At 51.1% G+C, this 16392-nt stretch overlaps 1 protein-coding gene across 1 annotated transcript in view; it reads left to right on the plus strand.

Annotated features, from left to right (window-relative positions):
- Nucleotides 1-16392, plus strand: part of COL12A1 (collagen type XII alpha 1 chain) — a 152796-nt gene that overhangs the window by 12467 nt on the left and 123937 nt on the right. The window contains 11 exon segments of the mRNA XM_068165187.1: nt 48-164; nt 1150-1293; nt 2328-2384; nt 3589-3852; nt 3972-4136; nt 5260-5433; nt 6807-7097; nt 8041-8643; nt 10440-10712; nt 13604-13876; nt 14797-15069. Coding sequence (XP_068021288.1) covers nt 48-164; nt 1150-1293; nt 2328-2384; nt 3589-3852; nt 3972-4136; nt 5260-5433; nt 6807-7097; nt 8041-8643; nt 10440-10712; nt 13604-13876; nt 14797-15069 — 2634 coding nt within the window.

Genomic DNA, 16392 nt, shown 5'->3' on the forward strand with positions numbered 1-16392 from the left:
TGGTTCAAGCTCTCACACCTCCTCCTCCCGCTGTAAATCTTTTGCAGTTAACCCCCCGTCAGACTTGAACTTTACAATCATAGATGAACACAATGTTCAAATGTCATGGAAAAGGCCACCAGATGCCATAGTGGGTTACAGGATAACGGTGGTCCCAACCAATGGTGAGTTCTGTGAGCTGCTCTGGCATGAATGTCCTTCTTTTCCTAAAGGCTTGGGTTTATTTTTGCTTCCAGCTAACTGCACAGAATCACAGAGTGCTAAGGGCTGCTGGCTCAGTTGGTAGCACATCAGACCCTTAATGGGAAGGTCATGAGTTCAAGCCTGCAGTGGGCAGTAGTGTCCTGCCTACTCTAGTCATGAGGTTTGTGGTGACAGGTTAGACTTGATGACCTTTGAGGTCTCTTCCAACCTTAGGAATACTGAATGCTGAATAATACATTTCTGAAGCAGTCCTGTGACCTGGTGCTTTCCACACTTAGTTTGGAACAATTCTGGGGTTCTTCTCTCCCTCTGCTCTGCCCTGCTGAGAGCACAGCTGCAATCCTGGGTCCAGTTTGGGGCTCCCCAGCTGAAGAGAGACAGAGAGCTGCTGGGGAGAGTCCAAGGCAGAGGCAGGAGGATGCTTAGGGGACTTGAGCATCTCCCCTGGGAAGAGAGACTGAGAGCCCTGGGGCTGTTTAGCCTGGAGAGGAGAAGGCTGAGAGGGATCTGCTCAATGTCTCTCAAGAGCTGAGGGCTGGGGGTCAAGGGGAGGGGGCCAAGCTCTTGTGGGTGCTGCACAGCAAGAAGCCAAGGAGCACTGGAGACAAACTTGAGCAGAGAAGGTTTCAGCTGCCCAGGAGGAGAAAGTTCTTTGTTGTGAGGGTGAGGGAGGCCTGGAGCAGGCTGCCCAGAGAGGTTGTGGAGTCTCCTTCTCTGGAGCCTTTCCAACCCTACCTGGACTCATTCTTGTGCAGACTCCCCTGGGTGATGTTGCTTTGGCAGGGGGCTTGCACTGGATGCTCTCTGGAGCTCCCTTCCAGCCTTTAGTGTTGAAATTTAGATTAAATTTAGATTATTTTGTTGCCTTCCCCCCTCCCCCTTTTTTTCTTTTTAAATGATACAGGATTTGAAGGCTGCATTAACTGTTTGATGTGTTTATTGCAGATGGACCTACTAAAGAATTTACTCTTTCACCTAGCACTACCCAGACTGTCTTATCTGACCTTATACCTGATAGAGAGTATGTTGTCTCAATAGCTTCATATGATGAAAGAGAGGAGAGTCTACCTGTTTTTGGCCAGCTGACAAGTAAGTGCCTGTGACACAATCAGAAAAGCAAGTGGTCATTCACAGAACTTTGCCTTAGTCCAGTTCCTCCACACAATTTCCACCTACCTAGAATCTCATCAGTTGTAACTGTCTGAACAGCCTAGCCAGCAGGGCCAGGGAGGGGATTCTGCCCCTCTGCTCCACTCTGCTGAGACCTCACCTGGAGTTCTGTGTCCAGTTCTGGAGCCTCTGTGCCAGGAAGGATCTGGAGGTGCTGGAAGGTGTCCAGAGAAGGGCTATGAGGAGGAGCAGAGGGCTGGAGCTGCTCTGCTGTGAGGACAGACTGAGGGAGTTGGGGTTGTGCAGGCTGGAGAAGAGAAGGCTCCCAGGAGACCTCATTGTGGCCTTCCAGGAGCTGCAGGGGGCTCCAAGAAAGCTGGGGAGGGACTTGTGAGGGTGTCAGGGAGTGATAGGACTGGGGGGGATGGAACAAAACTAGAAGTGGGGAGATTGAGCTTGGCTGTGAGGAAGAAGTTGTTCCCCATGAGGGTGGTGAGAGCCTGGCACAGGTTGCCCAGGGAGGCTGTGGCTGCCTCCTCCCTGGAGGTGTTCAAGTCCAGGTTGGACGAAGCCTTGGGCAATCTGGTTTGGTGGAAGGTGTCCCTGCCCATGGCAGGGGGGGTTGTGACTAAGTGATCCTTGAGGTCTCTTCCAACCCTGACAGTTCTGTGATCCCCAACCACTCACAGGAAAGTTACTCATCATGAGCTCTCCTGTCTGTTAGAAAGGGCTAATTCTGGCCTTTCATCCAGGGATGTTGCAGTTCATTCTCAGGAAATTCCTGCCCAAGATGTACAAATTCAGAGGATTCTCAGTGATTTGCCATTTTTCCCCTGTATTTTGTGTTGCCCTGGCTGCTGTGCTGTCAAATCTGTCAGATGCATCCATAACCTGCACTCACATTGTCACGTCCTGAGCCCTGGGATGTTTGTGTCCCCCCATGCTTTTGTTTGACCTTTGCAAGCGTAACTTCATTTTCTCCATTAATTCTCCCTCTGTTGTGCTTTGTGCAGTCCAGACAGGTGGCCCAGGCTTACCAGAAGAAAAGAAGATTGAGGCTCAGTTACAAAGTAAGGAGTTTTGTCTTTCAGTTTCTCTGACATTTTAGAGATGTGAGGTCTAGCTGTGGGCTCCCATAAGGTTGAATTCTATTCCTGCTGTACCTAGCAGTGAAGTTAACAGGTAAAATCATCCAGAGTTAAGAAAACTTGGGAAGGAGCTAGGGTGGAAGGAATTTGTAGCCACACTGAAAGAATAAGGTGCAAATGGGGTGGATCAATGGGCCAAGGTCAGTTGTATGCAGTTTAACAAGTGCTGGCTCCTGCACCTGGGTCACGCTAATGCCATAATGCCTGGGGCAGAGTAGCAGGAAAGCTGCCTGGCAGATAAGGACCTGGGGATGCTTGTTGAAAGCCAGCTCCATGTCAGCAAGCAGTATGCCCAGGTGGCCAAGAAGGCCAACAGCATCCTGGCCTGTATCAGAAATAGTGTGGCCATCAGTTTTAGGCTGGGTGTGAGGAAGAAATCCTTCCCAGCAAGAGAGATTGGCCATTGGGATGTGCTGCCCAGGGAGGTGGTGGAGTCACCATCACTGGAGGTGTTTAAGAAGAGCCTGGATGAGGCACTTGGTGCCATGGCTGAGTTGATTAGATGGTGCTGGGTGATAGGTTGGACTTGATGATCTCAAAGGTCTCTTCCAGTCTGGTCTGGTCTGGTCTGGTCTGGTCTACTCTACTCTACTCTACTCTACTCTACTCTACTCTACTCTATTCCCTTTGGAATGGGCTGCCCGAGGAGGTGGTGGAGTCTCCATCCCTGGAGGTATTCAGGAGGAGACTTGATAGGGTGCTAGGTTGCATGGTCTAGTTGGTTGGGTGGTGTTGGATGATAGGTTGGACACAATGATCTTGAAGGTCTCTTCCAACCTGGTCTGGTCTATTGTACTCTACTCTACTCTACTCTACTCTATAGAACATCAAACAGTTGCAAAGAGCATCCTGTGTGAGTTTTCCTCTGCTGTGGCAGCACAGATCTTGTGAAACAGCGTGGGAGGTGTCCCAAACCCGAGTATCTGTGTGCCAGTTCCCTTTTGGTGAGGGCAGCCAGAAGGCTGGTCACTTCTGTGAGGAGTGCTTCCCCCAGTGAAATCTTCCAGCTAAGAATACTAAATATCCATTTGGTGTAGCTTCTGCCTGCTGAGTTTGTGTCAGACATTTCTCACTGATTCTCACTAAAAGAGGTTTTTGTGTGTGTGTGTGTCTGTGTGTGTTCCAGGATGCTCCATAAGTGCCATGACAGATCTGGTTTTCCTGGTGGATGGTTCCTGGAGCGTAGGGAGAAGCAACTTCGGATACATTCTGGACTTCATGGTTGCCCTGGTGTCAGCTTTTGACATCGGGGAAGAGAAGACAAGAGTTGGAGTTGTTCAGTACAGTTCAGATACCAGGACAGAGTTCAATCTCAATGAGTATTTCAGGAGAAATGACCTGATTGATGCAATTAAAAGGATCCCTTACAAAGGTGGCAACACAATGACAGGTACAGCCCCCCCACTTCTGCCTTTCTTCAGCCTTTGGTGTGGTAATTCAGATTTGCTTTAAACCCTAGCTCACTCAGGCCCAATAAAACACAGCTTGCTGCTGTCATTTGTTTTTCAGGCGAGGCTATTGATTACTTGGTTCAGAACACCTTCACTGAGGCTGCTGGAGCAAGAAAAGGCTTTCCCAAGGTAGCAATTGTCATCACGGACGGAAAAGCTCAAGATGAAGTCGAAATTCCTGCCAGGGAGCTTCGCAACATAGGAGTTGAAGTTTTTTCTTTGGGTAGGTGGAGCTTTTCCAATGATTGAGTGTGGTAGTTTAGGGGCTAGGTGCCTTGTAAGAACCACAAAGTGCAGACCTCCAGCAGGTCCAGAGGAGGTGGCCCAGGAGGGGTATTTCCTTCCCATGAGTCCTGCATCCCTATACAACTGGCTGCAGAGTCAGTTTTCTTCCCTTTCCCCTCCCTCTCTCTTCCTGGGAGGACATACAGGCTTTAATCTCATGTAGGGGAGGCCTGGTTTCAGCCTTGGTAATGCTGCCAATTAGGCCTGGAGTGGCCCAACTGGGATCTGGAGCTGCCAAGCCTAATTTTTGCTGCACCACATTGGTTTGGTATGGGAGGTGGGGAGGACCGGTAGCAGCGGGGCACGAAGGCTTGGGTTTGCTGGCCTGGTTTGAAGGGAGGCTTGTGTGAAGCTGTGGCTTCATGAGCTCCTGTGTTAAGCCCAGACTATGGATTTTGGTGCATTTTATCTGCCTTGCACTGTTTTGTGTAGTTGTGAAGAGCCTTTCCATTTAAACTTTCCAATCCCATCCCATCCTTTGTGTGAGCGATTTGCCTTTGCCCCTTTTGGAAGAGGCAGAAGAGCAAATCTGTCTTGCTCTGAGCTCAGACATTGAGAGATTAACATTCCTAAAGAAGCAAGTAAGATATTTTCCAGGTCCTGTGCTTCAAGTATTTCACCACACTTTCCAAAGAGCATGCCTTGAAAGGGGCTCTCTGTGTCCTCCAGAGTGGAACACGCTGGTGGGGTCGATTGGTAGTAATTCTGCAGCTCCAACCTGGGCATTAAGAACACTGCCAAGCATAGTTTCAACCTGGGCCTCACTGAAGATACCACATTAATTTCTCAGGTTGAAAATGGAGTGTTCCATGGTTTAGCTGTCAGGAGGTGTTAGGTATTAGGTTGGACCTGGTGATCTTTGAGGTCATTTCCAGCCTGCTTGATTCTGTGATTCCATGATTCTATTGTCACCTCATTGCATCAATCAATGTTTTGTAGTTTGATTATGGGTCATGACAGAAGGCAAAACTCAATTAAACTCTGATACTTCAATTAATACAGTCACAGGGGTCCATGTCTTGAAAGCCACTTACCACAGTCCTGTCTGTTGGAACTTTTAGGAATCAAAGCAGCAGATGCAAAGGAGCTCAAGCTGATTGCATCTCAGCCTTCCCTGAAGCACGTGTTCAATGTGGCTAATTTTGATGGCATTGTGGACATACAGAATGAAATCATCCTGCAGGTGTGCTCTGGTGTTGATGAGCAGCTAGGTGAACTGGTTAGTGGAGAAGAAGGTGAGATACTCTTATATCAATGTGTTTATTGACTCCACTTTATTCTGATGCATATTTAAGGGGCTAGCCTGACATCCTTTGCTTTAATTCTGGGCTTTGGTCTATTGCCTCATGTAGCAAATGTGGAAAAAGGGTCTCAGCTTTGTGCATTTGCATGCAGGACAACAGAGCATGTGAGGAAGTAGGTTTGATACACAGGAAAAATGTACTAGTGGTAAAAAAGTGCCTGGTGAAGGGGCAGAATATGCTAACAGATTGAGAACAAGGGAATGAAAACTGGAGGATGCTGAGAAAACAGCAAGGCCAAGGTGTACCTTTGCAGCTTTCTTTGGCCAAAGAGCAGCAGAGTTGGCTCCAGTGTCACAGTGCTCTGCTCAGCTCTGCTTTTCTTCACACACCCTGCTGTGTTTCTGTGGATGTGGCTTTCACTCCTCTTGAAATGGTATGAAAGCAAGGCAGCATTTCTCCTGGAGCTTCTGCTGGTGCTGGGGGAGGAGAAGCTCAACAGGAGCCAGCAGTGAGCACTTGCAGCCCAGAGAGCCAAGCAGAGCCTGGGCTGCAGCAAGAGAAGTGTGGCCAGCAGGGCCAGGGAGGGGATTCTGCCCCTCTGCTCCACTCTGCTGAGACCACAGCTGGAGCTCTGGGGCCAGCTCTGGAGCCTCTGTGCCAGGAAGGATCTGGAGGTGCTGGAAGGTGTCCAGAGAAGGGCCACGAGGATGAGCAGAGGGTTGGAGCTGCTCTGCTGTGAGGACAGACTGAGGGAGTTGGGGTTGTGCAGGCTGGAGAAGAGAAGGCTCTGAGGAGACCTTCTTGTGGTCTTCCAGGATCTGAAGGGGGCTGCAAGAAAGCTGGGGAGGGACTTGTGAGGGTGTCAGGGAGTGATAGGAATGGGGGGGATGGAGCAAAACTAGACATGGATAGATTCAAACTGGATGTTAGGAAGAAATCCTTCCCCATGAGGGTGGTGAGAGCCTGGCACAGGTTGCCCAGGGAGGTGGTGGAAGCCTCCTACCTGGAGATGTTTGCAGCCAGGCTGGAGGTGGCTGTGAGCAACCTGATGTGGTGTGAGGTGTCCCTGCCCATGGCAGGGGGGTTGGGACTGGCTGCTCCTTGAGGTCCCTTCCAACCCTGACAGTTCTGTGATTCTACTACACTGAAGGGACCTCACATACATTGTTCCTATTTCTACCCTCTCACTAATGCTTTATTTGGGCTCTCTGGTAATTCACTTGTGTTTAGTTGTGCTAAAAAAGTGTGCTGCTTAGGAAAGATTAAGCCAAGGTGAATGCATTTGTTCCAGAAATGAAAAGTGTGGAGAGAAATCTCTTTGCAGTTGTAGTTAACGATTTGGCTTTGCCTTTGATTTCTTCCAGTGGTGGAGCCTCCTTCCAATCTAGTGGCCACTCAGATCTCCTCAAAATCCGTTAGGATCACTTGGGATCCATCCCCCAGCCAAATAACTGGCTACAGGCTGCAGTTCCTCCCAATGATAGCTGGTGGAAAGCAGCACGTCCTGAGCGTGGGTCCCCAGACTACTGCTCTGAACGTCAAAGACCTCTCTCCAGACACAGAGTATCAGATCAACGTCTATGCCATGAAAGGGCTGACCCCCAGCGAGCCAGTAACAATCATGGAGAAAACACAACAAGTGAAAGTGCAAGTGGGTGAGTTAGGAGCTCCTCTCTCCTTCTCACGTGGCAGTAGCTCTCCCTTGTTCAAACCCCTGGGTCACGTTTTGGGGCCACTCCTTTAGCCTTTTTGAGAAGCAGCTCTAAAGAGCATGGTTTGTTCTCTTGGCAAGCAACATCTGCTGGAGAGCAGCCCCAAGGAAGAGGACCTGGGAGTGCTGGTGGGCAACAAGTTATCCATGGGACAGCAATGTGCCCTGGGGGCCAAGAAGGCCAATGGGATCCTGGGCTGCATTCAGAGGAGTGTGGCCAGCAGAGCCAGGGAGGTTCTCCTCCCCCTCTGCTCTGCCCTGCTGAGTCCTCACCTGGAATATTGCCTCCAGCTCTGGGCTCCCCAGTTCAGGAGGGACAGGCATCTGCTGGAGAGAGTCCAAGGGAGGGCTCCAAGGATGCTAAAGGGACTGCAGCACTGCCTGGGGAGGAGAGGCTGAGAGCCCTGGGGCTGTTCAGTCTGGAGAGGAGAAGGCTGAGAGGGACCTGACCAATGTCTCTCAAGAGCTGAGGGCTGGGGGTCAGGAGGGAGGGGACAGCCTCTGCTCAGTTGCTCCCTGTGATAGGAAAAGGGGTAAGGGCTGTAAACTGCAGCACAGGAGGTTCCACCTCAACATGAGGAGGAACTTCTGCCCTGTGAGGGTCCCAAAGCACTGGCACAGGCTGCTGAGAGAGGCTGTGGAGTCTCCTTCTCTGGAGCCTTCCCAGCCCTGTCTGGATGTGCTCCTGTGTGACCTGTGCTGGATTCTATTGTCCTGCTCTGGCAGTGGGGTTGGACTGGAAGCTCTCCAGAGGTCCCTTCCAACCCCTAACATGCTGTGAGCTCTGATCCTGTGAGCAGGGTGTGACACAGACACTGCAGATGCAATTGCAGTGCTCTGGCTATTGGGTATTTGTTTAGAGTGTTGCCTTTTCCCTTGCTCTGCAGAGTGCTCCCGTGGTGTGGATGTGAAGGCTGACGTTGTGTTTCTGGTGGACGGTTCCTACAGCATTGGGATTGCCAACTTTGTGAAAGTCAGAGCCTTTCTGGAGGTGCTGGTGAAGAGCTTTGAGATATCCCCTCGCAAAGTCCAGATAAGCCTTGTCCAGTACAGCAGAGATCCCCACATGGAGTTCTCTTTGAACAGATACAACAGGGTGGAAGACATCATCCAGGCCATTAACACCTTCCCCTACAGAGGCGGCTCTACCAACACCGGCAAAGCCATGACCTACGTGAGGGAGAAAGTCTTCGTCACCAGCAAAGGCTCGAGACCAAACGTGCCCAGGGTCATGATTCTCATCACTGATGGAAAATCTTCAGATGCTTTTAAAGAGCCTGCAATCAAGCTGAGGGATGCAGACGTGGAGATCTTCGCGGTGGGGGTGAAGGATGCGGTGCGGACGGAGCTGGAGGCCATCGCGTCGCCTCCCGCCGAGACCCACGTCTACACCGTGGAAGATTTTGATGCTTTCCAGCGAATTTCATTTGAGCTCACGCAGTCTGTCTGCCTGAGGATCGAGCAGGAGCTGGCTGCTATCAGGAAGAAATGTAAGCAGCTGCTGTGGGCTTAGAGACAGGTGGAAAACGTGTCGCTGCTCAGCTGTGTATCTCTAGTGGTGAGAGGAGGAAGTTCTTCCCAGAGAGAGTTGTTGGTTGCTGGGATGTGCTGCCCAGGGAGGTGGTGGAGTCCCCATCCCTGGAGGTGTTCAAGAGGGGACTGGACATGGCACTTGAAGCCATGGTTCAGTTGTCAGAAGGTGTTAGCTATTAGGTAATAGGTTGGACTTGATGATCTCTGAGGTCTTTTCCAACCTTATTGATTCTGTGGTTCTATGATAGGACTTAGGGGGGGATGGAGCAAAACTAGAAGTGGGAAGATACAGATTGGATGTGAGGAAGAAATCCTTCCCCATGAGGGTGGTGAGAGCCTGGCACAGGTTGCCCAGGGAGGTGGTGGAAGCCTCCTGCCTGGAGGTGTTTGCAGCCAGGCTGGAGGTGGCTGTGAGCAACCTGCTGTGGTGTGAGGTGTCCCTGCCCATGGCAGGGGGCTTGGAACTGGCTGAGCCTTGAGGTCCTTTCCAACCCTGACAGTTCTGTGATTCTCTAAACCACAATGAAAAAATGGATGCTCAAAGTGACCTAAAGGATTGATGCTGATGAAATTGTCTGTGTACAAATGAGAATTTAAATACCTGGGGGGGTTGGTTCTGATTTTTCAAACATATCAAAAGCAAGGTGGGGAAATGAATGGGGAAAGGAGGAGGAGAAATGGATCCTCTCCTAAGTTCCTAGAGAGCCCTTGAAGTGAGTCCAACAGAGGGCTGCCAGGATGCTGAAGGGACTACAGCACTGCCTGGGGAGGAGAGGCTGAGAGCCCTGGGGCTGTTTGGTCTGGAGAGGAGAAGGCTGAGAGGGATCTGATCAATGTCTATCAATAGCTGAGGGCTGGGGGGCAGAAGGGAGGGGACAGGCTCTGCTCAGCTGCACCCTGGGATAGGACAAGGAGCAGTGGATGGAAACTGCAGCCCAGGAGGTTGCAGCTCAGCATGAGGAGGAACTTCTTCCCTGTGAGGCTCCCAGAGCCCTGGAGCAGGCTGCCCAGAGAGGCTGTGGAGTCTCCTGCTCTGGAGCCTTCCCAGCCCTGTCTGGATGTGTTCCTGTGTGATCTGTGCTGGATTCTATGGTCCTGCTCTGGCAGGGGGCTTGGACTGGATGATCTTTGGAGGTTCTTTCCAACCCCTAACATCCTGGGAGCCTGTGATCCATGAACAGAGGAAACCCAACCTGATCATCAAATTTTAACTTTTGATGAGTATACTTTTTAGATGAAGCTGGAGGTGGGGAGATTCAGGCTAGATGTGAGGAGGAAGTTCTTCCCCATGAGAGTGGTGAAGCCCTGGAATGGGTTGTCCAGGGAGGTGGTCGGGGCCCTGTCCCTGGAGGTGTTTAAGCCCAGGCTGGCTGAGGCTCTGGCCAGGCTGATGTAGTGTGGGGTGTCCCTGCCCATGGCAGGGGGGTTGGAACTGGCTGATCCTTGTGGTCCCTTCCAACCCTGAATGATACTGTGGTACTATGATACTATGAAGTACTCCTTTTTTTTTGTGGGGGGTTGCCTATAAATCCCTGAGTTGCTGCTTCTGCTCCTTGTCATATGGTTGGAGCCACCCTAAACATGATCCTCATGAACTTTGATAGCTGTAAGGGAGTAGAGAAAAGAAATAGTGTTCCATGAAGAATCAATCAGATTATTGAGGGCCATTTCTCAGGGATTTCAGGGATTCTGTGTTTAAAAAAGCATCCTAGCAAGTGTGCCTCATCTGTGCTTTCTTGTCCTCTCCCTGCAGCTTATGTCCCTGCAAAGAACATGGTCTTTTCTGACGTAACATCTGACAGCTTCAAAGTGAGCTGGTCCCCAGCTGGGTCTGAAGTTCTCTCCTATCTCATCAAGTACAAAGTAGCAGTCGGTGGAGAAGAATTCATTGTTTCAGTGCCAGCCTCAAGCACCAGCTCAGTTCTCACCAACTTGCTGCCTGAAACTACTTATGCAGTCAGTGTGATTTCTGAGTATGAAGATGGTGATGGTCCTCCTTTGGATGGAGAGGAAACCACCTTAGAAGGTAGGCTCCCCATGGCTCTCAGACACAGGAGTGGTATGTTCAGAGAGGAATTTGTCTGGAGAGAATGAGTGTATCACATCCCTACAGTCCTGCAGCTGGGGCAGGGCAATCCCAGGCACTGATACAGGCTGGGCAGGGACTGGCTAGAGAGTAGCCCTCCAGAAAAGGAGCTGGGGGTGCTGGGGGAGGAGAATCTCAAGAGGAGCGAGCAGTGAGCACTTGCAGCCCAGAGAGCCAAGCAGAGCTTGGGCTGCAGCAAGAGAAGTGTGGCCAGCAGGGCCAGGGAGGGGATTCTGCCCCTCTGCTCCACTCTGCTGAGACCACAGCTGGAGCTCTGGGGCCAGCTCTGGAGCCTCTGTGCCAGGAAGGATCTGGAGGTGCTGGAAGGTGTCCAGAGAAGGGCCATGAGGAGGAGCAGAGGGCTGGAGCTGCTCTGCTGTGAGGACAGACTGAGGGAGTTGGGGTTGTGCAGGCTGGAGAGGAGAAGGCTCCCAGGAGACCTCATTGTGGCCTTCCAGGATCTGCAGGGGGCTCCAAGACATCTGGGGAGGGACTTGTGAGGGTGTCAGGGAGGGATAGGACTGGGGGGGTGGAGCAAAACTAGAAGTGGGGAGATTGAGATTGGCTGTGAGGAAGAAGTTGTTCCCCATGAGGGTGGTGAGAGCCTGGCACAGGTTGCCCAGGGAGGTGGTGGAAGCCTCCTGCCTGGAGGTGTTTGCAGCCAGGCTGGAGGTGGCTGTGAGCAACCTGCTGTGGTGTGAGGTGTCCCTGCCCATGGCAGGGAGGTTGGGACTGGCTGAGCCTTGAGGTCCCTTCCAACCCTGATGATTCTATGATTCTGTATCTGGAAGAGCTGCCTAAGCCTGAGGAGCTCTCTGGGTGTGCAGGGTGAGAGTAGACATCATTGTCTCAATGCATTTAGTGAAGATAAAAACTTAAAATAATAAGATAGCATTAAAATCTTGGAGCTGGGTTTTGTTTTCCCTGGAAGCTGGGTGGCTGCTGTGCTTCTCTGCAGTGGCCTCCTTTGAAATGAAGTGGTGCATTGTCAGGAATAAATTCCTTGGCATGGATTTATCTTAACAGACATTGAAATTGGGTTAGATGAGTGCTGTAGATCCCTTCCAACTTCTATATTCTCTTTATTCTTGCTCCCCTCTTCATGCTTCCTCCTTCCCTTCTCTCTCTCCCCTCCTCCTCCTTCTCTTTCTCTCTCTCCCGTCCTCCCTCCCTTCTCTCTCTCTCTCCTCCTCCTCCCTCCCTTCTCTCTCTCTCCTCCTCCTCCTTCTCCTTCTCTCTCCCCTCCTCCTCCTTCTCTTTCTCTCTCTCCTCCTCCCCCCCTCTCTTTCTCTCTCTCCCCTCCTCCTCCTTCTCTTTCTCTCTCTCCCCTCCTCCTCCTTCTCTTTCTCTCTCTCCCCTCCTCCTCCTTCTCTTTCTCTCTCTCCCCTCCTCCTCCTTCTCTTTCTCTCTCTCCTCCTCCTTCCTCTCTTTCTCTCTCCCCTCCTCCTCCTCCCTCTCTTTCTCTCTTCAATAATTTTGACTCTTAAGTGTAACTCTCTGTTGCCTTTATCTGTGTATATGCTTGACTTTAAATGTGTTAATCTGCTGTGCCTACACCTAGCTGTAGTAGAGATTCTGGTTTATGTACCATAGGGTTAAAGGGAGTTGAGTTTTTGGTCAGCTGTTTCTCATCAGAACTTTTTGGGCCTGATCCAATAACTCTTACTGATTCAAACCTTCCATTGATGTCAGTGGGAGTTTATGTGACCAAGGGCTGAGCATCTAAGCATGGCAGCTGTGCTGCTGCTTGGCAGAGTTGCCCCAGTGCATCTCCACTGATTTAAAGGAGGAGGATGACAGTAAATCTGATCTTGCAGTTGAACACACAGTCTAAAGCATACTTATAAAAAAGTATTGATCCAGTCTCTTTCATTATTCAGAAACATTCATTATTCTGTACCTTAAAACTCAGGGAAGGCAGCATCAGCTCTTGGTTTGGTAAACTGGCTGAGTTAACAGAATCACAGCAACATTCAGGTTGGGAAAGACCCTCAGGGTCACCAAGCCCAACCATTAACCCTACTCACCCCTAAAGCCCCACAGCCAAACCACCTTCAAACACAGACAGCCCTGGGCACTCCACCACCTCCCTGTCCAGCACATCCCAAGCCCTGAGCACTCTTGTGCCTAAGCTCCACTCTCAACCTCCCCAGGGGCAGCTTGAGGCTCTGCCCTCTTCTTCTCTCACTAATGCCCTGGGAGCAGAGAGCAGCAGCAGCCTCTGTGCAGCCTCCTTGCAGGGAGCTGCAGGCAGCCAGGAGCTCTCCCCTCAGCCTCCTCTCTTGCCCACTAACCATCCCCAGCTCCTTCAGCCTCTCTCCATCAGATTTCTTCTCCAGGCTCTTCCCAGCTTCCTTGCCCTCCTCTGCCCTGGCTCCAGCACCTCCACAGCTCTCTTGGATTCAGGTGCCCAAAGCTGGGCACAGCCCTCAAGGTGTGGGCTGCCCAGAGCTGAGTGCCAGGGGACAATCCCTCCCTGCTGCTGCTGGACACAGCACTGCTGAGCCCAGCCAGGAGGCCTTTGGCTCTCTTGGCCCCCTGGGCACACTGCTGCCTCCTCTTCAGCTGCTTGCCCAGCAGCACCCCCAGGTCCCTTTGTGCCAGCTGCTTTCCAGCCACACTGCCTCAAGCCTGGAGCCTTGCTTGGGGTTGTTGTGCCCCCAGGGCAGGACCTGGCACATGGCCTGGTAACGTTGGCCATGGATCCAATCTACCCAAGTCCCTCTGCAGAGCCTCCCTGCCCTCACGAATGGTTGGAATGCTTTCCCCTTCAGATGCTGCTGCATTTAAGAGCAAATGTTTACAGTCAATATGTGGATGTTTGCTTGCAGTGAAAGGTGCTCCTCGAAACTTGAGGATCACAGATGAAACTACTGACAGCTTTGTGGTTGGTTGGACTCCAGCTCCGGGCAACGTCCTGCGGTACCGCCTCGTGTACAGACCGCTGGCAGGAGGAGAAAGGAGACAAGTCACTGTCTCAGCCAATGAAAGATCAACTACTCTGCAGGACCTGGCCCAAGACACAAGATATGAAGTGTCTGTTGTTCCTGAGTACCAGTCTGGGCCTGGGAAGTCGCTGAATGGCTATGCAAAGACTGATGAAGGTACATGCTCAATGCTGGGGGATGCAGGAAGCTTGAGGAGAGCTCCCTGCATGCTGATACATGGAAGGAGAAGGTGGTGGGCTAAAAATTCCACACCCCTCCCCACCCCCAACATTAAATTTTGCCAGAGCAGCTCAGCTGGAAGCAAAAGGAAGCTGTATTTACAAGCAAAACTACACTCTAGAGTGGAATGCAATGAATGTGTACAAAATATACAATGCTTACAGATATTTACAATGAATAAACAGCAGAAGAGCTGCCCTGGCCAAGGACCAGGGGAAGCTACTGGCTTCTCCCTCCCTGCCTCCCCTTCATCCCCCTGTGCAAAAGGGACAGGAGACAGAAGCAGAGAAGGTGGAGTGGAATGGAGTGGAGTGGAATGGAGTGGAGTGGAATGGGGTGGAGTGGAATGGGGTGGAGTGGAGTGGAATGGAGTGGAGTGGAATGGAGTGGAGTGGAATGGAGTGGAGTGGAATGGAGTGGAGTGGAATGGAATGGAATGGAATGGAATGGAATAGAATAGAATAGAATAGAATAGAACAGAATTAACCAGGTTGGAAGAGACCTTTGAGATCATCCAGTCCAACCTATCACCCAACACCATCTATTCCACTAAACCATGGCACCAAGTGCCTCATCCAGGCTGAGGCTGTCTCCTCTTGTTCTGGTGCTGGTGGCACCACCTTCCAGCATCTCAGAGAGGCAGCAAAAAGAATTTATTGAGCGTTTCTGCCCCTGAAAAGGGTGGGGATGGCATTGTGCAGTCCTGGTTACACTGAAGTTATCCTGCAGCAGTGTCAGTGCAGCCTGCTCAGGGATTATTTTTGCTGCATTCAGTCCTATGTTTTGGTAACCTGAAAAGTGAGAACAAGAACTGAGGTTTACTTCTACTTGTCTCCAACCTCTCTTGGCACGTGCAGTCCGAGGGACCCCGAGGAACCTGAGAGTCTCTGACGCTACCACATCAACAATGAAGCTGTCTTGGGGTGCAGCTCCTGGCAAAGTGCAGCAGTACTTCATAACATACACTCCAGTCTCAGGAGGGGAAACCAAGGAAGTGACTGTGAAAGGTGACACCACCTCCAAAGTGCTGAGAGGCTTAGACCAAGCCACGAGGTACGCGCTGACTGTCTCTGCCCTGTACGCCTCTGGAGCAGGAGAGGCCCTCTCTGGAGAGGGAGAAACACTTGAAGGTAATTATTGATTGTTTCTGTGCAGCCATTCACTGATTTGATTGATGGTGAGGTTGTCTTACAGTGTGGTGCTTGGGGTGACCCTTGTAGAGGGGGGTTAATGGTAGGACTTGGTGATCCTGAGGGGCAACTGAAGGAGCTGGGGATGGTTAGTGGGAAAGAGAGGAGGCTGAGGGGAGAGCTCCTGGCTGCCTGCAGCTCCCTGCAAGGAGGCTGTGCAGAGGCTGCTGCTGCTCTCTGCTCCCAGGGCATTAGTGAGAGAAGAAGAGGGCAGAGCCTCAAGCTGCCCCTGGGGAGGTTGAGAGTGGAGCTTAGGCACAAGAGTGCTCAGGGCTTGGGATGTGCTGGGCAGGGAGGTGGTGGAGTGCCCAGGGCTGGCTGTGTTTGAAGGTGGTTTGGCTGTGGGGCTTGGGGCTGTGGTTTAGGGCTGAGCCTTGCAGAGTAGGGTTCATGGTTGGACTTGGTGACCCTGAGGATCTTTCCCAACCTGAATGTTTCTGTGATTCTGTGCTGTCTTCCTGAGGGTTCTATGGGAGTAAATAGATGCATGAAAAATAGGCAGCAAGGCTTCCAGCCTTCCAGGGGGTTTTCCAAGTCTCCTGACCATCACAGAAAACAATGTGGGACAAGACACCTGAAAAAGGTGTTGCCAGTTGCAGCAGCACTTCCACACTACCCTCAGTGAAGTATTTTGTCTTGTAACTCTCATTCCAACTCCGTTCTTACCCTGAAAGTTTGGACCGAATGATTCTTGAGGTGCCTTCCAACCTGGCATTCTATGAATCTGTGAATCACAACTTCTGAGCAGTGTTAGTGGCAGCTTGCACTTAATTGTCACAGCACTAATTAATGAGTTTAAAGTAACTTATCCATTTGATAATGTGCAGAATTTCTACTGTAGTGAGACTGAAAGATGCTTAGGGACCAGTTTTGCTTTAGTCTAAACATAGGAATAATGGAATGGAATGGAATGGAATGGAATGGAATGGAATGGAATGGAATGGAATGGAATGGAATGGAATGGAATGGAATGGAATGGAATGGAATGGAATAGACCAGGTTGGAAAAGACCTCAGAGATCATCCAGTCCAACCTATCACCCAACACCATCCAATCAACTAAACCATGGCACCAAGTGCCTCAGCCAGGCTCTTCCTAAACACCTCCAGGCATGGTGACTCCACCACCTCCCTGCCCAGCACATCCCAATGGCCAATCTCTCTTCCTGGGAAGAACTCATCCAGCCTAAACCTCCCCTGGCACAGCTTGAGACTGTGTCCTCTTGTTCTGGTGCTGATGAATCATATCCTGTTTTTAACTAAA

The sequence above is a fragment of the Melanerpes formicivorus genome, unplaced genomic scaffold, assembly GCF_026170545.1.
Source record: "Melanerpes formicivorus ecotype bairdi unplaced genomic scaffold, bMelFor1.0.p_v2 SCAF_85, whole genome shotgun sequence".
Classification (NCBI taxonomy): Eukaryota; Metazoa; Chordata; class Aves; order Piciformes; family Picidae; genus Melanerpes; species Melanerpes formicivorus.